This window comes from Copadichromis virginalis, linkage group LG16, assembly GCF_057382275.1.
Source record: "Copadichromis virginalis isolate Kocher_CV1m ecotype Utaka linkage group LG16, C_Virginalis_male_GT1.1, whole genome shotgun sequence".
In the NCBI taxonomy this organism is placed as follows: Eukaryota; Metazoa; Chordata; class Actinopteri; order Cichliformes; family Cichlidae; genus Copadichromis; species Copadichromis virginalis.
The window spans coordinates 7,750,851-7,773,115 of NC_140633.1; the positions used below are offsets into that span (position 1 = coordinate 7,750,851).

General features: G+C 41.4%; 2 protein-coding genes across 3 annotated transcripts; one reads left to right on the forward strand and one right to left on the reverse strand.

The window, feature by feature from the left end:
* The first annotated feature begins 250 nt into the window (after positions 1–250).
* Positions 251–2,309, forward strand: LOC146690173 (UDP-sugar transporter protein SLC35A5-like). Its single transcript, XM_085435060.1, has 2 exons — positions 251–816; positions 1,440–2,309. The coding sequence occupies exons 1-2, from the start codon at positions 595–597 to the stop codon at positions 1,506–1,508; spliced, it is 291 nt and encodes a 96-aa protein (XP_085291186.1). The 5' UTR covers positions 251–594; the 3' UTR covers positions 1,509–2,309.
* A 1,894-nt stretch (positions 2,310–4,203) lies between these two features.
* Positions 4,204–14,377, reverse strand: LOC146690174 (UDP-sugar transporter protein SLC35A5-like). Of its 2 annotated transcripts, XM_085435057.1 has the most exons (4): positions 14,338–14,377; positions 9,476–9,744; positions 8,646–8,852; positions 4,204–8,103 (listed from the first exon to the last, which is right to left on the reverse strand). In XM_085435057.1, the coding sequence occupies exons 2-3, from the start codon at positions 9,695–9,697 to the stop codon at positions 8,784–8,786; spliced, it is 291 nt and encodes a 96-aa protein (XP_085291183.1). In that variant the 5' UTR covers positions 9,698–9,744; positions 14,338–14,377; the 3' UTR covers positions 4,204–8,103; positions 8,646–8,783. The 2 variants fall into 2 exon arrangements, with proteins under 2 accessions (XP_085291183.1, XP_085291182.1); XM_085435056.1 differs by lacking the exon at positions 14,338–14,377 and having other exon boundaries at positions 9,476–10,041.
* Positions 14,378–22,265: the final 7,888 nt, after the last annotated feature.

Sequence of the window (22,265 nt, forward strand, 5' to 3'; positions counted from 1 at the left end):
GAGGTACTCGGGGCATCTAACCAGGATTCCTCCTGGACTCCTAGGTAGGTGAGGTGTTTTTGGCCATGTCCTACTGGGAGGAGGTCTCAGCGGGCTTGGGGAATACTGTGTCCTCCAGGATGAGCTGGAAGGCATGGCTGGGTTGAAGGAAGTCTGTCAAATTGATAAGCAGAGGAAGTGGTGCAGCACCTGGTTCTGTTTGTAGAAGCTCAGATGTAGGGGCAGCCAATCAGATGAAAGCTGGCGTAAATAGAGGAGGGGTTGGGGTGGGGGCTCCAAAAGACTGTAGCATGCAAAACCACTACTTTGTACAATTTCTGTCGTCTACAGACAAAATCATCTTAACTTGTGATCTTGTAAGCTGCTGGTACTTGAGTTGTTTTATGCCTTTGAACAGAGCCTGGTGGGTATTTGGTCCTGCTTCTGGCATCAGTGCTAAGTTACACTAATCCAGCTGCTGGGTGTAATTTGTTATTAACTGGACTAGTTCATTTATCTATCTCTAGTATGCATTTGAAGAACTCATAATCTTCTGTGTTCTCCCTAGCTGCCCTGGGCTTATCCGTGGCCTTCATCTTAAAATTCAGAGACAACATGTTCCATGTGCTGACTGGCCAGTTCACTACTGTTCTGGTCACAGGCCTCTCCCTCTTCCTCTTTGACTTCCACCCTTCGCTGGACTTCTTCCTCCAGGCACCCACGGTCCTGCTGGCCATCTTTATCTACAATGCCAGCTGGCCCAAGGACCTGGAATATAGCCTGCAGCGGGAGAAACTACGGGTCATCAACGGGGAGGTGTTTGAGAGGTCAAGAGGGGTAGGAGACAAACCACAAATCCTCAGTAGTCACGCACACAAGCCCACACACTCCTTTTCCTCACACAACTTCGCTCACCTAACCCCGATGTATATCCACTTCCTCTACTCCCGCCCACATACCAAGTGCTCTGCAGGAAACTTGGCTCTTGTTTCTCTGTAATGTCATTTCTTGAGTGCAAGAGGAAACCTGATTCCCAGCTATGAAAATAGCATCCAGGCTCATGCTGGAGCCTTACTTCATAGAATTCCTTTAGTAGTCAAGTGTTTTTTGATGGAAGAAGCTATTTAACAATACAGTAGTCTGTGGGGATACTATCCTGGAATTCTTTTCATCCCCAGCGTCCTGTTCTGTATTGAAGAAACCCTGTAAATCAGGTGAAATGCCAGGTTTCAGGTGTTTGTTTCTTTGCTAGAGCACTAACAAAAATACCCTCTCCATTGGCAGCCGTGGCTTTAAAATGCACGGTACTTCCCCGGTGTTTTTCGGGGAGTAAATACTGCCCTCCACTTTCTGAAGACAGAAAAAAGATGTGCACAGTGCCTCAATGTCTGCAGATTTGTCCACTGGATTTGATCACTTGTTCATTCATTCTGATGCCTTGTCTCTTTTTTGTGTTGCAGGACAGTGAGGAGCTCGAGCTCCTGACAAAGGCAAATGCAGACAGTGTTTCTGATGAAGAGTCCTTGTAGTAATGATAGAGCTCACTCCCAAGTATCCAGAGGATACTCTGCATCTTTCCTGCTGCTGATATCGAACTGGACAATTGACTGGATGGAACATGGTCACAGATTGTCTGTGAAAGCATTTATTTGAACAGTGATAAGCAGGTAAACGGTGAAAGATACTGTTGATAGATTATATGATAGACTCCTAGAATTAAAAACAAAGTGTTTAATAACAGAATTAGCGAAATGTGTATATTTTGGAAACGTGCCTGTCTGTGGATGACTGCTGTCATTCATATGGGGGAAAGTACCAGCAACGCTGTTTGTTGGAAAATAAGTGATACTTTTGGATTCATTATGGATTCCTTTTATGGACAGTGTATTTCTTTACATGATTCCTGTTGTACATGCTGCTATTTGACTGCTTGCTGGTGCTGGACGTCTAAGGACCAGAAACTGCAGTTTCAGGATTGTTTTGATAATAGATTTGTTTGAAATTGTGGTGATTTTGAATCTTTATCCACACTATGATGAATTCAGTTTGTATTGTACTGTGGAAGAGGCAGTTTATTTTTTTATTTGTTTATTTTCTGAGCCAGAATAAGTGGCATTGACATAATTGCCACTAATGCCTGACTTTCTGTCAGCACCACAAACTCCCTGCCTCTCTTACTTGGGGCTTGAATATTTTCTTGTTAAACTGTAAAATAACATTGTCTAAAGATTGTTGTTTGTGCCATTAAAATCCTCACGTGTGAATGCATTTTCTTGTAAAATAAATGGCAAGTTGTTTTACTTCTGTGCAAGTAATGCAATTTAATACAATTGCTGATGTCTTGTCATAAATTTGTGCATTTATTTAAATACTGAGGTTTTCTGGAGGAAGACCTAAAGGGTACTAGCTGCTCTAACTCCATGTTTTTCTTCTATTACTTTGCACATGCTTGATAGCTGTTTTAGCTCCCTATCAGTTCCTTTAAGCCAACTCTTAGATATTTTACCCACCTGCTAAGTGACTTAGCATTCAGCATGTAGTTTCTTTTGGGTTTGTCTTTGAATGCATGCTTGTCTTGTTCAGTTGGCTTTATTGCAGGCAGAGAAGTGATAGGATTACATGCAATTCTTGCTTCTTTATTCAGGAATTTGACAAAATGACTAAAATCTGGGAACATTCTGTGTTCATCTTGAAACTCTGTCACCGTTCTGTTCCACCGTGCACTTAGCCAATCAGGCAGCTTTGCAGCTATCCTCTGATTTTCCACACAGTCATGCAAAACTTGTAAACCTTGAACATAAGGTATGGCTGACTCAACACTGCTTAGAAAATCTGCAAACTCACGTAGATCTTTAGTGTCTTTGTTGTTAATTTTTGGCCACGACTGAATCTTGTCACGATATGATTTGCCTATCACAAAGGGATCTCCAAACCTGTCGTTGAGTATCTCCCAGGCAGCATGATAAGCGGTGTCTGTTCCAACCAGAAAATGTCCTTCAATAGCCTTCTTCGCTGAACCTCCAACATACTTTCTCAGGAAGAATAGCTTTTCTTGAATTGGCAGATTCTTGCGGTCGACTAATGTTTGAAAAGACAACTTCCAGTCATTATACTGCAGCGGATCACCTGTGAAGACTGGAGGCTCTGGCATTGGGATTCTGTTTGCAGTGATAGCTTCAGCGAGCATCCTTACAAGATCAGTGGAGGGCGTTTCATTTGCACTACGAATTGCTGTTTGAGGGACAGAGGCTTGGAGAGGGGCAGTTTTTTGCGGAGCTCTAACTTGAGATGGGATGAATGGTTTTGAGTTCACATTTGGAAAGCTTGGTTGCGGGAAGTTACTATCTTGTCTTACTTGAGAATGAACAGGAGATTTGTCTTCATCCTCACTGTACACACTTTCAGCATACACCTTCAGTCTTGCTTGTGCTGCATTACGCTTTTGCAATTCTCTCAAAAGTTCCACTTCCTTTCTCTTTTCATCTAACCTTGTCTTTATTGAGGTGCTCTCATTTAGAAATTGAGCTCTTTTCCTTGCATCCTCAACTTCGAGTTCTCTGATTTCTTCCTCACACTGATGCTGTGTTTTCATTATTTTAATGACTTCTTCTGTAGCTGCTACTTCAGCTGCAGCTTCTTGTCTTTGTTGTAGTGTGATCAAAGATGATTGCTTTGACATCCCAGAGATAGACCTTGACTTATATGTGATCCTTGAAGAAGCACTGGATGAACTGCTGTCATACACGGACTCTGAATCAGGCCAGGGTATACTATTTGGATCACCATCTTCTTCTAAAAGGCACCGAGCCTTTGCTCTGGCAGTTTCACTGATAGCCATGCACACATCACATCTTCTGCGGATTTCAATATCAGGACTTTGTATTTTTCTGATCTCATCATGAATGTTACAGATCTCAGTCATACTAGTGTCTATAACACTTACAGCTTCAGGTATTAACTCAATGTCTTTACTCTTCACCATTCTTTTAAATAAGTTTATGTGGTATTTCCACTTCTTGTAAACTCGCTCAAAATTGTTTGTCAAGTCATTTAACTTGGCTTCTTGTAAGGATTGTCCCTTTTCAGTGAGAGTGCGTGTGCGCTGGCTCCTGCGTAAGCTTTCTGACTGTGTGCCTTCAGTAAACATGGAGCACTGTGGGGTTTGTTGAAAACACGCAGTTCTTTGAATCTTTGGGCTGAAGGAAGGACAATACTCGGTGTATATATGCTCAATCAACAATCATTTATTTCGGTACAATTCACAATAAGAGCATTACAACGTCCGGACGGGAGAGATGCCTGCAGAGGTTCGACAGCATGTCTCAAAATGGTGGCAACTTTCACAGACTTTTATAGCTAATCCCAGCCCCCCTCTTTGTCATAAAAGCTGCATCTTCACATGTTTTTCTAATTCTTAGTGAGCCTGGCTCCTGACCTTGCCTCCCTGTCTTTCTGTGTGAAAGTGGAAGGGGGGTAAAGAATGTGGTTTTATCTCTTCTGCCCAGACACCTAGTCTCCCTCTTATGGCCTTCTTCACATGATTCAGCAGTAAAACATTCTCAAGAAAACAGTGTCAGACATTCACAGCTGATCAAGGATACAGAGTAATGCACATTTTGTCTAATGAACTACAAATGATTATGTTTCTTTTATTCAAGAGTATAATAGAGACTAAACTACATACATAGCACACCATTAGAACTAAAGGATAATATATGGCCTGCAGCTGTTAAGCTAATTTACTACCTTGACTACTGGTCATAAAATGGCATATGTTTAACTACTAGTCTTTAACATTCCCTCTTTGATCTCTTATCTTAAGAGATCACTTACAACACGCACTCCAGGGTCACAAGGTCCACGTCTCTCCATTCCTCAGGATCATCCTTTAACAGAGGCATCATTACCCCCCGGCCCTCCGGCCCTGAGGTTACGGCCCTGTCAATAAGACGAACTACTAGTGCTCTGAGGCATGGGATCAAACAACAACCACATGTGGTTAAGACAGCAGTGAAAACAGACAGTGAGACCAAGATTGACATAACAAATCCCTTCCATTGCCCAAAAACAGAAGTCATCCATTCCTCCAGCGGTATGTCGATACCTGAATGTTCATGCATATTATGGGCCAGAGTCCGTAGCCCCTCCAGTGCTCGAGTTACAGAGCCATCCGGAGCTGTATTATTGGGAATAAAAGTACAACACATTTGTCCAAACATTTCACAAACCCCTCCTTTTTCAGCCAGAACCATATCCAGCGCCATCCGGTTCTGCACTGCCATCAGAGAGGTTGGACCTACTTGTTCTGCTAAGCCCTGAATTGCATCACGGGTCAAATTTGACAGTCGGAGAACGTTATAGTGCACATAGTTAATTCTATCTACGTTTTTGTTGGGGGTGACGGGAAACAAGGCAGAAAGTACTGGAATGTTTTCAAAACCGGCTGCTATCTGATCTACTAATTTAAACTCATTTGGAACGCCACGCGGAACACCGATAGAATCTATATATGTGGGTGAATTAACAGTTAAATCAAACGACCAAGATGATCCTTTAGGCCACCCTTGACGTCTGCGCCTAGGTGGTCGTCGCGCATGTCCCTCTACCCTCTCAGAATTATCCTTACCCCCTATTATCAGCAGAGGCGCTCCTAGTCTGACCATGGCACAAACACCAACCGCTTCATTTGGTATTCGCACATGCAGACTCCCACCTCCACAATAATAGTACAAACCGGCTCGAGCCCAAGTACCCACGACCGTGGCGCCCGCACGCGCTGCCTCTCCTCTTCCTGGAAATGTGGCCTCACACCAATCAGCCGGGATCTCTCCAGCGTCATACTCCTGCTCTCCGGGATCATCTGCAGTAAAATTGAAACAAGTATAATTAGCTTTCCTAGGTGTGAATGGTCCGGGAATGGTGTTATTATCTATTGGGGGAAATAAAGCAGATAATGGAGCACATTTTCCTGAATTTACTGCTCTCCGAGTAAGTCGGAGCATGCAATCAAAACCCCAGGGGTCCTCTGGATACAGAGGTGCCGGTTCAATAAATAAACGTGGGCGTGCTGTAGCGCATGCCACACAATCAGACACCTTTTGCTCTTTTGTAGTTTCAATCAGCCAGTCCAACCACAGGTTGCTGTCCACATAGCCTGTGGCACGAGACATCAGCTGTCGGGGTTTCCACTTTGTGTAGTCCATTTTTGTTACCTTAGACACGGAAGGTGGGGCTTTGGTTGATGCGGTGTCGCTGCTAGATAAATTACAGCTTAATGTGGCGTTGTGGCTGGGTAATTTACAGGGTGGATCTTTAAAGTTTATCTTTATTACGCCCCTCGGGTCTTTCCCAAATACATCTACCCCTAACACTAAATAAAACACTTTATCTTCTTTCCGGTACCGCTGCGGTGTAACCTGCCACCCACCAATAGACATTGTAAGTGGATTTTGTGTGTTACTGAAATCACGCTGGATTGCAAACCCCTCCCAACGGCCCCGTGTATCCCATCCTGGGAGGGTGTAACCGGTCACCATGTCCCACTCCTCACACGGGGTGTACCCCGTGGCGGTGGGTTTACCTATAAGACAAGCATTTGTGAATCTTATGTCATGACATGTCCACACTTCGTACCCGCGCCAACTGGTCTGATCCTTTCCACAGTCTATCACGGAACACAGATCAAAAGTGAAGGCTGTGGTGGATCCTCTAACGTAATCCACCTCTATGCCTCCATAATACTCCAAACAAGGATCTGGTTTCTCACCTACATCACGTTCAGAGCTGGTCGCCTCAGGGTCCGCGAGAGGAAGAGGAGGTGGATGAGTTCTGTAACTGGGCAACTCACACAACAGAAAAACAGTAGTTAGCACACCAATAGTGATCATAGCTAACACTCCCATCAGTTTCCAATTCTCCAGAAGCTTCATTTTTGCATTAGACTTTTCCTCCCCCATTTTAATACTTGCTAATAACTTCTAAACTAGAGCTTTAGGCCTACGGCACTTTTTAAATTTTAATTTTGCTGTAGCTAATACTATCTTCTCGTCGGGTGATTCTCGACTTCTTTCTTCAACCTCAGGGGTGGACTACCCTTTGGTCGTTACACAGATCAGGGTATTATTCTGCCCCTTCTATACTAAGATCTGTGTTTTTTGGGGTCACAGCCGTGTCCCCCTTTTTCGCCAAGAGCCTCTCCGATCGCCTAGGCCCCTCCGCCGCTGCACACTGGCTCCAGTGGTACCAGGTGTCGCCTTTGCCCTTCAGCTGGACCGCGTGAGAGGTTCGAGTGGTCACCTCGAAAGGTCCTGTCCACCTGGGCTCCTCCCACTTTCGCTTATACACCTTCAGCCACACCCACTTCGCCTCTGGCGTGGTCACCTCCTTTCCTGTTGGATCTCCCACCTGCGTAGTGAAACTAGAGACAAGAGCTTTTAGTGCTTTAAACTGTTTCACATGTTCAGACACTTTTACTTCCTCTCTTAATTCTCTTACACCTGCTGCAGGGCCTGGAAATTGTCTTCCTGTCAGCAGCTCATATGGAGTGAACCCAGTGCGCTGATTAACGGCGCACCTTACACTCATTAAGGCTATGGGAAGAGCATCAACCCAATTCATGTTAGTCTGTGCACAGATTTTTGCCAATTTGTTTTTAAGATTTTGGTTCATTCTCTCCACTTTTCCCTGAGACTGTGGATGGTAAACTGTACCATATCTATGTTGCAACCCCAACATACATTCCACCTCAGCGAGATCTCGATTTTTAAAGTGAGTGCCATTATCTGATCTTACCTTCTCTGGGAATCCATGCCAAGGGACATAATAATTCACCAGACATTTGATCACTGTTTTGCTATCCTCTCTGCGGGTAAGCCACGCCTCTGGCCAACCAGTCAGTCCATCCACACACACCAACAGATATCTACACCCTCGAACAGCGGTTATCATGTCAGTGTAATCAATCACAATTTCCTGGCCTGGTCTTTCTGGCAAAGGAAACTTACCCATTTCTGGTTTCACGGTGGGCTTCGGATTGTGTTGTCCACAAATCAGGCAGGCTCTCACATGTTCCCCTACCAGGTTTTTCATGTAGGGATGCCACCAATGACACAAATCCCTTTCCATCTGGGCCAACAAGAAAATATTCAAGCCCCAAGTAAGAGAGGCAGGGAGTTTGTGGTGCTGACAGAAAGTCAGGCATTAGTGGCAATTATGTCAATGCCACTTATTCTGGCTCAGAAAATAAACAAATAAAAAAATAAACTGCCTCTTCCACAGTACAATACAAACTGAATTCATCATAGTGTGGATAAAGATTCAAAATCACCACAATTTCAAACAAATCTATTATCAAAACAATCCTGAAACTGCAGTTTCTGGTCCTTAGACGTCCAGCACCAGCAAGCAGTCAAATAGCAGCATGTACAACAGGAATCATGTAAAGAAATACACTGTCCATAAAAGGAATCCATAATGAATCCAAAAGTATCACTTATTTTCCAACAAACAGCGTTGCTGGTACTTTCCCCCATATGAATGACAGCAGTCATCCACAGACAGGCACGTTTCCAAAATATACACATTTCGCTAATTCTGTTATTAAACACTTTGTTTTTAATTCTAGGAGTCTATCATATAATCTATCAACAGTATCTTTCACCGTTTACCTGCTTATCACTGTTCAAATAAATGCTTTCACAGACAATCTGTGACCATGTTCCATCCAGTCAATTGTCCAGTTCGATATCAGCAGCAGGAAAGATGCAGAGTATCCTCTGGATACTTGGGAGTGAGCTCTATCATTACTACAAGGACTCTTCATCAGAAACACTGTCTGCATTTGCCTTTGTCAGGAGCTCGAGCTCCTCACTGTCCTGCAACACAAAAAAGAGACAAGGCATCAGAATGAATGAACAAGTGATCAAATCCAGTGGACAAATCTGCAGACATTGAGGCACTGTGCACATCTTTTTTCTGTCTTCAGAAAGTGGAGGGCAGTATTTACTCCCCGAAAAACACCGGGGAAGTACCGTGCATTTTAAAGCCACGGCTGCCAATGGAGAGGGTATTTTTGTTAGTGCTCTAGCAAAGAAACAAACACCTGAAACCTGGCATTTCACCTGATTTACAGGGTTTCTTCAATACAGAACAGGACGCTGGGGATGAAAAGAATTCCAGGATAGTATCCCCACAGACTACTGTATTGTTAAATAGCTTCTTCCATCAAAAAACACTTGACTACTAAAGGAATTCTATGAAGTAAGGCTCCAGCATGAGCCTGGATGCTATTTTCATAGCTGGGAATCAGGTTTCCTCTTGCACTCAAGAAATGACATTACAGAGAAACAAGAGCCAAGTTTCCTGCAGAGCACTTGGTATGTGGGCGGGAGTAGAGGAAGTGGATATACATCGGGGTTAGGTGAGCGAAGTTGTGTGAGGAAAAGGAGTGTGTGGGCTTGTGTGCGTGACTACTGAGGATTTGTGGTTTGTCTCCTACCCCTCTTGACCTCTCAAACACCTCCCCGTTGATGACCCGTAGTTTCTCCCGCTGCAGGCTATATTCCAGGTCCTTGGGCCAGCTGGCATTGTAGATAAAGATGGCCAGCAGGACCGTGGGTGCCTGGAGGAAGAAGTCCAGCGAAGGGTGGAAGTCAAAGAGGAAGAGGGAGAGGCCTGTGACCAGAACAGTAGTGAACTGGCCAGTCAGCACATGGAACATGTTGTCTCTGAATTTTAAGATGAAGGCCACGGATAAGCCCAGGGCAGCTAGGGAGAACACAGAAGATTATGAGTTCTTCAAATGCATACTAGAGATAGATAAATGAACTAGTCCAGTTAATAACAAATTACACCCAGCAGCTGGATTAGTGTAACTTAGCACTGATGCCAGAAGCAGGACCAAATACCCACCAGGCTCTGTTCAAAGGCATAAAACAACTCAAGTACCAGCAGCTTACAAGATCACAAGTTAAGATGATTTTGTCTGTAGACGACAGAAATTGTACAAAGTAGTGGTTTTGCATGCTACAGTCTTTTGGAGCCCCCACCCCAACCCCTCCTCTATTTACGCCAGCTTTCATCTGATTGGCTGCCCCTACATCTGAGCTTCTACAAACAGAACCAGGTGCTGCACCACTTCCTCTGCTTATCAATTTGACAGACTTCCTTCAACCCAGCCATGCCTTCCAGCTCATCCTGGAGGACACAGTATTCCCCAAGCCCGCTGAGACCTCCTCCCAGTAGGACATGGCCAAAAACACCTCACCTACCTAGGAGTCCAGGAGGAATCCTGGTTAGATGCCCCGAGTACCTCAACTGTCTTCTTTTGATGAACATATTTTCTCTTCCTCAAGCAACTTATATAATCCACATGGACATGTTTGCATATAATTCAAAGCAGCAAACTAATTAAATTAAATTAAATTAAATTAAATTAAATTAAATTAAATTAAATTAAATTAAATTAAATTAAATTAAATTAAATTAGAGTGGACATCTCCAGCAACAGAAATGACAGTAGGAGATCTCAGTTCAATAAACATCACACTTATGCCTGCTTGATATTCATCTTCCAGTCATATGCTGTATAAAACAGTATTCAAATGTCCCTCTGATGTGAGAATGATGCACTACAGTGCTGACTGAAGTTATCAATCTTGTGATAGGCAGAAACACCAAAAGTTAAAAATGGAACAGTCAGGTCACTAAACTGCTGAGACTGGAGTGGGGCTGGTGGAAACTGCGGCAGACCAGGGCACTGAAACATAGACAGACAGTTCTTTTGCAATGAAAAACATAAACACCCATGCTCCCGGTAGGTTTCCGCTGTGTCAGCTGTTTACATTATAGGTGCTTATGCAGTAACCATGGTAACCACGGACTCTGAGCGGCTGGATCGACGGAGGTCAGACAACAATTTTACATATATGATCTTCAAACAGGACACAGCCATTATCCGTCCTGGCCTCATATCAAATGTGAACGCAGACTGAGTCTATGTTTGACGTTTTCTTTATATCTAATCTTCCTCTCAAACATTTAAACAGCAGCGAGTCTGCAGCTGAGGGAACACAAACTCAAATTCTCGGATTGAACAGGTTTGCTCGTTTCTTGCGTGTATTCATTTGGTGATTTATTAAATGTGTAACTGTTATTCTAATCTGCTGCTGAGTCTCGTACGCTGATGAAAATGCAGAAAACACAGATCACGAACACCTGTTCAACCAATCACTTTCATTCCACTTTGATCTGCGACAAACTGACGGTTCATCTCTGTTACAGTGTTGCGTTAGACTGCTATATTTTTTTGTTCTTTATGCTGTAGATTTTCATGTCTCTGGAATAGTTGGCAGTAATAAGGATGATCTTCTGTAAAATCATATTGATATGACCCGTGACATATTCGTACATGTCAGTTAGACTAGTCAGCTGGGAAACTGTTAACTCATAGAGCTGACGATATCGTGGATATGCTGACCTCGCTCCGTGGTGTACAGGTCCGTTTACCCTCATGATTACTATTCACAATAAAAATATTAGCCAAACATCATGAAGTCTGTATGTGTTTCATAGTGTCGAACAACCTTTGTACAGTTAAAGCCAGCAGTTACTACATGACGGAAACACCAACGTTATCTCTTTTATACGTTTATACGCAGGTCACGCTGATTACTGAACAAAAACCCAAAGATCAGCTGTTAATCGAATTTATTTGCTCTCTCTCCTCCTTAAACATGTTTTTAATGTTAGTTATAATTCAGAATTGGCGACTGAAACACGTAGGACACATAAGAACATCAGGAAATAAAACCCCGATAAATATAACCTCAGTAAAAGAAGTCAGTGTCAGCGGGGGTTATTACAGCTGTGTACCAGGGCCTGCGCTTTGTCAGTGGTAATAACAACTTGATTGCTTGCGAGGCGAACGGGTCTATCCTGGGCAGACATCTCCAAAATCATCGAAGCACTTTTGCAAAGAGGCTGTATCTTGACAAACCGACCAGACATATGAAGATTAAATCACTACATTCTCGCTAAAAAAAATATTAAAACAGTATTTGGTGACACACAAACAGGGTTTTTCAAAGTTCAGTTCTGTTAGTTTCCACATGCCGGTTGTTGTGTGCTAAAAACAATGGCCACCAGGCCAAAGCAATGGTTTTGACTCGATCAGTGTTAACCCCGCCTCCTGAGTTTGATGGGTGAGGTTGACAGATAAAATTATTTCATGGTGAGACCTGAAGGAGTCAACTGTGCCAAAATGAATTAATTAAATACACAATTAAATAATTATTTAAATGTGGCAATAATTAATTAAAATGTGAAATAAATAAATAAATAAATAATTAAATGTGTCAATAATTAATTAAATGTGTCATTAATTAATTAAATGTGTCAATAATTAATTAATTAATTACATTTGTTGTAAATATTTATGTAATTAATTATTTCCGATAATTAATTAATTTGTGCATGTAAATGGAGAGTCCTCTTCACACACTGAGGTTAATTATGGAGTTCCACAGGGTTCAGTGCTAGGACCAATTCTGTTTACATTATACATGCTTCCCTTAGGCAGTATCATTAGAAGACATAGCATTCATTTTCACTGCTATGCTGATGACACCCAGCTCTATCTGTCCATGAAGCCAGATAACACACACCAATTAGTTAAACTGCAGGAATGTCTTAAAGACATAAAGACCTGGATGGCCGCTAACTTTCTGCTTCTTAATTCAGATAAAACTGAGGTTATTGTACTCGGCCCTGAAAATCTTAGAAATATGGTATCTAACCAGATTCTTACTCTGGATGGCATTACCTTGGCCTCCAGTAACGCTGTGAGGAACCTTGGAGTCATTTTTGACCAGGATATGTCCTTCAATGCACATATTAAACAAATATGTAAGACTGCGTTCTTCCATTTGCGCAACATCTCTAAAATTAGAAATATCCTGTCTCAGAGTGACGCTGAAAAACTAGTTCATGCATTTATTACTTCCAGGCTGGACTACTGTAATTCATTATTATCAGGATGTCCAAAAAACTCACTGAAAAGCCTTCAGCTAATCCAAAATGCTGCAGCAAGAGTCCTGACAGGGACTAGAAAGAGAGAGCATATTTCTCCTGTTTTGGCTTCCCTTCATTGGCTTCCTGTTAAATCCAGAATTGAATTCAAAATCCTGCTCCTCACATACAAGGTCTTAAATAATCAGGCCCCATCTTATCTTAATGACCTTGTAGTACCATATCACCCTATTAGAGCACTTCGCTCTCGCTCTGCAGGCCTACTTGTTGTTCCTAGAGTATTTAAAAGTAGAATGGGAGGCAGAGCCTTCAGTTTTCAGGCCCCTCTTCTGTGGAACCAGCTTCCAGTTTGGATTCGGGAGACAGACACTATCTCTACTTTTAAGATTAGGCTTAAAACTTTCCTTTTTGCTAAAGCATATAGTTAGGGCTGGACCAGGTGACCCTGAATCCTCCCTTAGTTATGCTGCAATAGATGTAGGCTGCCGGGGGATTCCCATGATGCATTGAGTTTTTCCTTTCCAGTCACCTTTCTCACTCACTATGTATTAATAGACCTCTCTGCATTCAATCATATCTGTTATTAACCTCTGTCTCTCTTCTACAGCATGTCTTTTATCCTGTCTTCCTTCTTTCTCCCCAACCGGTCGTGGCAGAAGGCCGCCCCTCCCTGAGCCTGGTTCTGCCGGAGGTTTCTTCCTGTTAAAAGGGAGTTTTTCCTTCCCACTGTTGCCAAAGTGCTTGCTCATAGGGGGTCATATGATTGTTGGGCTTTTCTCTGTATCTATGAAGCGCCTTGAGGTGACTTTTGTTGTGATTTGGCGCTATATAAATAAAATTGAATTGAATTGAAAATTGAATTGAATCAAGACGTGAGTGTGTGTGGTTCATTTAGGGGACATCTTTACATTTTAGAGTGAAAAAACAGCTTGACTTACATGCTTTCCAAATTCACACCGCATTAATTTAAGTATTCAACAAGTTAATTGATCTACACAGCACGGCCATTCTGTTATGGGGCTGCCCATCACATACTAGCTACTTTTGGCTGCCCCTTTATTATCAATTTTACATGCCTTGATGTGACTGTGGTCTGGCCCTATTTACCTAAACCTGAATTAAATTATTCACAAGTCACTACAACAGGTATACTTGTGTTTAATTTGGCGTATTTGATGCTCTTCCCGACACAGCTGTCAAGGGATTTTTTTTCCTCCTCCTGGTACTTAAATAGGGATCTTTCACTGTTAGGCAAATGTGCAAACCACTACACTATAGAGCCACAGCCTTCACATAATCCTCCTATATTGCTTAGAAAGAGTAAGTCTCTACCTTGACTCTCATGTCAGTGTCTGTGAGGACCATGTAGAACTCCTCGTAGGTCATGCCAAACTCTTTCCTCAGCTCTGTGATCAGATCCTGGTTTACCAGGTCTTCCTGACGAAAGCCCTTCATAGGCTTGTCATTCCCTGGAGAAATAAAGGCACATTAGAAGGATTCAATATCTACTTTCCTACTTTAAAGGGGGTACTAATTTCCCCTTTAAAGAATATCAATTAACTGTTAAAATCAAAGGAACATAACATTTATTGTATTTGGAATCTTAGTGAAATGGTCCAAAAGTCAAATGTAAATCTAATATATTGCCCGGAATATCAGATTGGGAAAATTGGGGAAAGAAGGAAAACTGCACACTATTGGTTAATCTGTCTTCTGTCATGTCTCCCTCCCCTCACTGCCAGTCGGTTGCGGCAGATGGCTGCCTCTCACTGAACCTGAGGTTTCTTCCTGTTCAAAAGGAGTTTTTTCTTTTTCTTCTTCTCACTGTCACCAAGTGATTGCTTGGTGACAGTGAGTCTTCTGAATGTTGTTTTGTTTTTTTGTTTTTTTCCTGACAATTATTCAAATGGTTATGGCTTCAAAAGGCTAGAAAAGTACAGGGCAGATACAAAAACAGCTTAAGGCATGTTACAGTCATATTTCTTAACGTAAAATGAAGAGCAATTGTTTCCCAGTTAATATGCTTACTCCTCTTTTAGTTTAGTTATCTATGCTGATTTCAAAAAACTGCTCCTTTAACAAATTTGTCTGAGAAGTTTAAGAATTAGACTCTTGAGTGAAGAGCAGAACTGAAGCATGCAGGACAAACTGGACAGACAGCAGCTGAGATCTAAAAGGGTTGGATGTCTCAGAAGTCTAATGGAGCTGGTGTTTATGCAGACCAAAGCCTTTAATCATAGCTCCTTCCGTGTGTGTGTGTATGACATACGGACCACAGAACAGTGTGTTCTTGGTGGCTGGTTTGCCCACTCTCTGCTGTGTAATGTGTATGAGCAATCAAGTCAGGAAACCCCCAGTACATGTAGGTGGCAGAAGACAGACTGCACACACAGATATGTACAGCAAACATTCTTTAATATGGTCTATATGCAAAACATACACTTGGCCAGCTAGGCTACAACCCAAAGATGAAGTCACTGTAACCAGAGGAGGGGCAATGCTGAAAGGACCAGCTGTTTGTACATGACCACCCACAGTGCGTTTCTCTCACTTCCAAGGACTCTTATGTTGACTTCCATTTACTTTCTTGAGATTCATTTACATACTGTTGCTTACCTTAACCTAAACTTAAATCAAGCCTTCATAATTAATATGAATGAAGACTTACCAACAGAGGTGGGTCACAACAATGTGACTACATAAAAACATGATGTCTGGATAAAACCTCATCTGCACATTGAGTGACAGACTTAAAAAGCTTAACAAAGAGCAGTTAACACACATCAACCGCAGCCTCTGGTTTGAGACAGCTATAAAATGTCTCAAAATAGAAGCCAAGCACAAATGACGCAGTGCGTCTCACAAAAACAGCAGCAGTTTTGTTGCATTTGAACAAGTAGGTTTTCAAGCACTGTTATAACTGCTCTCTGTGTGCATGTGGGTGTGATGAATTAAATGTCTCCAGCTTACACATCAACTCCGCAGGAGATGATGCACAGGAAAGGTATGCACTCTGGTTTGCTCTCCTGGTACATGTTATACAGACTCCTGTACTTCATAGCTGCTGAACTCATCACATTTTGGATTGGAAGCTGGAGGCATTCCTACCTCTAGCTACAAATAAAGTGTAATTACTAAAATAAGCAACGGTATTATGGTAAATGAGCCGAATCACTGAATTCAGAGGTCAACACTGTTTAGTATCACCTGCACAGAGAAGCACAAAACACTGTGGCTTTGGCAGAGTCGGTGCGCATTCTGGATGTGACTGTGGGAGCAGAGATCTCTGTTGAACACATCTAGTTTGACATAATGTGAGGAAGGTACAAGGACAGGACAGCAGACATGGCAGGAGACACTTTTCCTTGCCAGAGTCTCAGTATGGACAGCACTCACACAACAACATTTCCCTGAAAAATGGTATTTTAAGGCAAATCACATCTACTGTATTCCTAAAAACATTCAAACTTACTTACATTTATGACAGAATGCCTGAGTCTGTTTATTTCAGTACTAAGTAGAGAGCAAGCTTGAGTAGACAACGTGTTAAAGTCAAACTCTCTTGTATTGCAGGGTCTTTAGTATATAAAACAACTTGGGATGGCTGTTGTTGTAAATCGGGGCAATAAAAATAAACCTGGACTAACTGCTTTGTTGTTCTGTGTTTCTAGTTAACTTGTTTGGGTTTTTTTGTTTGTTTTTGTGTGGTGCACAGAAGTTCCCACTGTTGTGTTACTGGTTTAATATTGTTTTCCTCATAGTACATGTGAGTATTCTGTGTTTTCACAAAGTTGAACAGAAAAGCAGCAGCTCTTAAAATGACAGGAAAAGCATTTAGCTGGATCTACGATGACTCTGTCATCCTAAGGAAGATTTACTGACAGCGGAAACATGATTTTGATTTAGAATTACAACCTTTTGCTGGTTAACTGCAGTGTTTTGCTGCATGTAAGGGCTGTTTGGGAAATCCATCTTCAGTGCTGAAAACTTCAAAAATGTTTCAAAATGTTGCAGTTGAGAAATGCTGCACGTCCGGAAAACATCTGCTCCAAATTGAGAGCCACATGAGCTATTCAAAAAAAGTTCCTGGCTGAGCAACTGAAAGACTTGCTACAGTTAATAGCGATTAAGTGGCGCATACCATGTCAAAACAAGGAGCAAAAAAACAAAAATGGATTGAACCCTCTCACACTGCATATGGAACTACTTACCTATCTGATAGTGGTCGATTTTCATGGTGGAGTTGGTCAAAGAGCCAAAAATAGTTATGATAGAGACTTTCCTGATGGCCATCTCACACACAGACTCCAGGTACTCATCCCTCTGCTGAACATACATACTGTTCTCCTCACTGGGGGATGTAATCAGCTGGAGGAAGGGAGGGAGTGGAAACAGGGAGGTTAGAGTATCCTGTGTATGCTGTGACACGTGCGCGCAAATACAGTGTGCTGCAGAGGTGATGTTTACATTAACCTGCAGGCGGACGATGGGGCATATTTTCCCAGCCTGTTCACAGCACCACTGTGATAAGAATCTATACTGGCTGCAAAACAGAGCCGCACAGTCTGTTAGCTCACAGCTGTGCAGTCGGTCAAATACCTGGATGATGGTTGTGCTACCTACCCTACCACTTCACTATAAAGAAGTGACACTGTACAATAAATTGTACAGAGGTGCTTACCTGTTTGTTGACTAGTTTAAAATTAATCAACAATAAATTATTTGTCCTGATGTGAGTCTTTAGAACATTTCAGTACTCTGTCTTGGAAAACAAAGTCTTTCCTTATTGGAGCCGCACCAACTGTAGGTCACTTCCTTCTGCTCCACACTGCCAGCTGCTCAGTGATTCAGAATGGTGTAATGCTCAACTTCCCAACTCAAAACCTATCCAGTTGATCAAAATTTGAAGTCCAGAAAAAAAAAGCACTAATTTCATGTTTGACTAATGAGTTTGGCAGGCACGTCTGTTGGATCACTGATGGCTGTGTCTTTTAATTTCTCTTATAGCTGCATTCATTACTGTAGTGCTGATGTCTTTCTTTAAAGAAACTGTTTGAGATATTAGGGAATTTTGCTTATTTGCTTCCTTGCTGCAAGTTGGATGAAGAGATTGATCCCATTCTCGAGTTTGTTTGGGAAATATATTAAGTTACAGCTATTGGCCAGTTAGCTTAGCATAAAGCTGGCTGATAGTTGTATTTGACAGAAAACTCAGTTAATTACTGAGGAGATATTTAGATTATTACAGAAAGGAGGCAACATCAATTAATTACTGAGGTAATGCTAAATCAGAAATTAAATCACATATCATGCTTCATCTGTTGGAGCCATTTTTTGGCTGGGTGCAGAGAAGTCCATGCTATCTGCTTATCAGGAAGTGGCTGTGTTTGAAATATAATAGGCTAATAATCAACTGTTCCAGATGCCCATAGTCTGACATTTGAATTCATCTGTATTTTGGCAAGAAATCAAATAAGCACTTTGGCCAAAATGTTAAACCTGTCCTCACACTTAGCGATGGTGCTCTGAGTACTGACATTTCCCTCTGGCCAAAGCTCGAAGCCTGGAGTTTTGCCAGGTGAAAGAGCCTCTTATGAACTGTCAATATTATGTCATGCTATTACGTCTCACCAGCAGCCGCCTCCTGTTTTCAAAGTAATCCAGAAAGGAGGCAAGGGCACCCTTTGGTGGTGGCGTTGGCTTTTTAGTGGGCTTTGGATAGTCCACTTTGACGCCTTCTTTCCATTTTTCTTCCCCCAATCTTTCCCTCCTTTCCTGGCTTTCCTCTTCTGTCGGCTTTCTTGGCACCCTTGTCATTCGGTTTCTTCTTCTTGTCATGCTTATCGTGCTTTCCCTTCCTGGTAGGAGTGATAACAGTGATGACTTCTGACTCCTCTGGATTGCTTGCTGTTGGCTTGCTAGGCTCATACTTGTCTTCATACTCGTTAGTCAACACCAGCGCACAAAAGCAGATATTATTTTTCATTTTCTTCACTGATTCAAACATTGTGAGAATGATTTGGTCTTGAGCTGGTGTCGTGGTAAACTTTTCTTTGTACACACAAAAAATGATGGTGAAATGAGTTATGTTGGCTGCTAAACAGCTATTTCATTTGAAAAGCTCCAATGAAAAGCAATTAAAGTAATCAGCAAGAAGTGTGCTGCATATGTACTCATGGATATTATTTATAAATTTATGTAATGTATGGTTTTAGCACTAATATATACCCAGGTGTTTTGTATTCTATAAATAGCAGGAATCTGAAACCCATTAAAATACAAAGTCAATCTATTAAATCTATCTTTAAAATGAATGTTACAGATTACGTTGTCTCCACCGTTCTTCTTCTTGGTGGGTTTGGTCTTTGGGAGTCTGTGTGTGATGGGTAGCTTGCGGCTGTGTGGATCTCTGTTGAGTTTGTCAGTGCGGTTATCTCCAGCTGGGGTGGTTTTCGGTGGGTACCGTTCCCTCTCTGCGGTTGTAGTAGTATGGATCAGCGGCCTTTTTGTGGTGGGTTTTCTGGTTGTCGTTGTAGTTGCCCTGGTTGTTGTAGTAGTCGCAGTGGTGGTCGTGGGCTGGGTTGAAACCCAAGTTAGTAAAAATAAAACAAGTCATTAGTAGGATCAAGAAATTGAAAGCCAAAATTGTGTTTCTACAAGAAACTCATATGCTAGGCAGTGAGACAAATAGAATCAAACGTAGATGGCCAGGTCAAATTTTATCACCTCCTTACTCCTCCAGTTCTAGGGGCGTTATGATAATGATACACAAATCCATACCTTTTCATGTTGAGCATGTGCGTCAAGATTCTAATGGACGTTTTGTTTTTAATACTACAAGGTAACCTACTATCTACTAGACTCAATTTAATTAATACTTATGGCCCAAATGAAGATAATCCACATTTTTATAGAAATTTATTTCTTAAAATTTCAGATTTACAAGGTAAATGTATAATTGCTGGGGATTGCAATTTTCTTTGAACCCACAGAAGGATAAATCGTCAGGCATGGATAACACTTACAATAGAACACTAAAGGTGATCAAACAATTTATGAAGGAGTTCAATATAACCGACATATGGCGCGATCAAAATCCAACCAAATTACAATATTCTTGCTGGTCAGGTACACACAAAGTGTATTCCAGAATAGACTACTTTTTGGCATCAACTGAGCTGGCTCCTTATACAAAAGATATAGTATACAGTATAAGGAAATAATAATATCTGACCATGCAGCCGTTACTTTGACTTTCATAGAGTCAAAACTGATTAAAACTCGAATTGAATGGAGGTTTCAATTGAAGTGGATGCAAGACAAACAGTTTCTTGAGTTTTAGGCAAGCAAATTAATGAATACTTTGAGCACAATTCAAATCAAACATCGGCAAGTGTGAGATGGGACGCTTTCAAGGCATACTTAAGAGGGCAAATTATAAGCTATACTAGTAAGAAAACAAGAGAACGAAACCAAAAGATAAAATATCTGGAATAAAAAAATAAAAATGTTAGAAGAGACCAGCTTTCAATCAGGCCAGAATAAGGAGGACAATGTCAAAGAATTATTACTATTGAGAACGCAATATAACGAAATGACAAGCGAAAAAGCAGCTGTACATTTATTGAGATTAAAGTAATAATCCTATGACCAAGGTGAAAAACCCAGCAAACTCCTGGCTTAGCGTATAAAACAGCAGCAATCTGAAAGGGCAATTACCAAACTTGAAACTTCAAATGGAAATATCATAATAGACCCAATCAAGATAAGCAATGCATTTAAAGTTTTTTATGAAACGCTATATAATTCAGAATGCAACAATGAGGGTGCCCGCAGGATTCACCATTTGTTAGAGTATTTTAAGCTTTTATTGTCATGAAATGCAACTGAGTGATATACTGATAAGTGTTTAATATTTCTGCTTATGCCAAAACGTCTTTTTATCATGAACTCTCTGAACAATGGGCCACCACTGTTCGAGGAGATCACAAGAGATGTGTGCAAATATAACCATCCTTGCAAGAGCTCATTTCTTTAAGTATATTTTAGTTGTCAGCACATAGCAACAGAAGGTTTGCCATAGATAGCGTACAAAGCATTAACCACAATAAGTTGTGAAAACCAGCTGTTATTGTTAGATTAAGTTCCAGGAACTGCATGTTCTCCACCCACGAGTGAAGAGCGTGCAGCTAAGTTCCTGTTTTATCTGTGTGTTTCACTATGTACCATGAGTATAAATAAAGATGTAAGATCTGTGCGGGACGTGAGTCTCTCTGCTGAGCCCTCACCCGTGCACGTTAAAAACTGTTGAAGTGTCTGAGTGTCATTTCTTCACCTGAGTGTTTGATAATTGTTTAATCCCTCACACCATTATCTCCACTTTTATTCCCTTTAGCTATTGAACCTCTGGCAATAGCGGTTAGAACCAGTGGACAAATACAAGGTGTTAAGATTGGTAGAAAGGAGCATAGAATTGCGTTATTTGCTGATGATGTCATATTATTTTTAAAGCAACTAAAAACTTCTGTGTCTGCTGTAAAGGATTTAATAGACCAGTTTGGGGCCTTCTCAGGGTATAAAGTAAATGTAACAAAATCATCATTAATGTTACTTAAACAAGGGCTTTACTGTTAATTCTGAATTCACTCATCTAGGCATTAAAATAAAAGATGTGGTGGTACTTAAATATAATACAATTCTACAGAAAATTTCCAAAGATCTGGAGCGTTGGATAAGTTTACCACTATCTATAAGTGTTCTTAAAATAAATGTATTACCTAAACTCTTGTATATGTTTCAGAATGTCCCACTGGCTCCTCCTGCTGGATTGTTTACCAAACTAGCGTCATTAATCGGAGAGTTTATTTGGAACAAGAAGCATCCCCGCATTTGTTTGTCTTTGTTGTATCTTGCCTTTGATACAGGGGGGTTGAAATGCCCCAACTTTTACTGGTACTATCTGGCTATTCATCTAAGGACAATAATGTTTTATTTTTCATCCCCAAAACACCCCGTCTTGGGTGGGGATGGAAGAAAATTCTCTTAAAATGCCATTAAACTTGTACTTATACTCTGCACAGCCAAAACAATTAAAGAAAGAAACAAATAATCCTATAGTCCGAAATATGATTGAAGTTTGGTTTACAATAAAAGAAATTTTGAATATTAAGAATAATCTCTCTCATTTTAGTCCTATTTGGGGAAAATGCCTTATTTGCACCAGGAAATGTGGCAGATAAAGGTGTTAGGAAAGTGGGTGA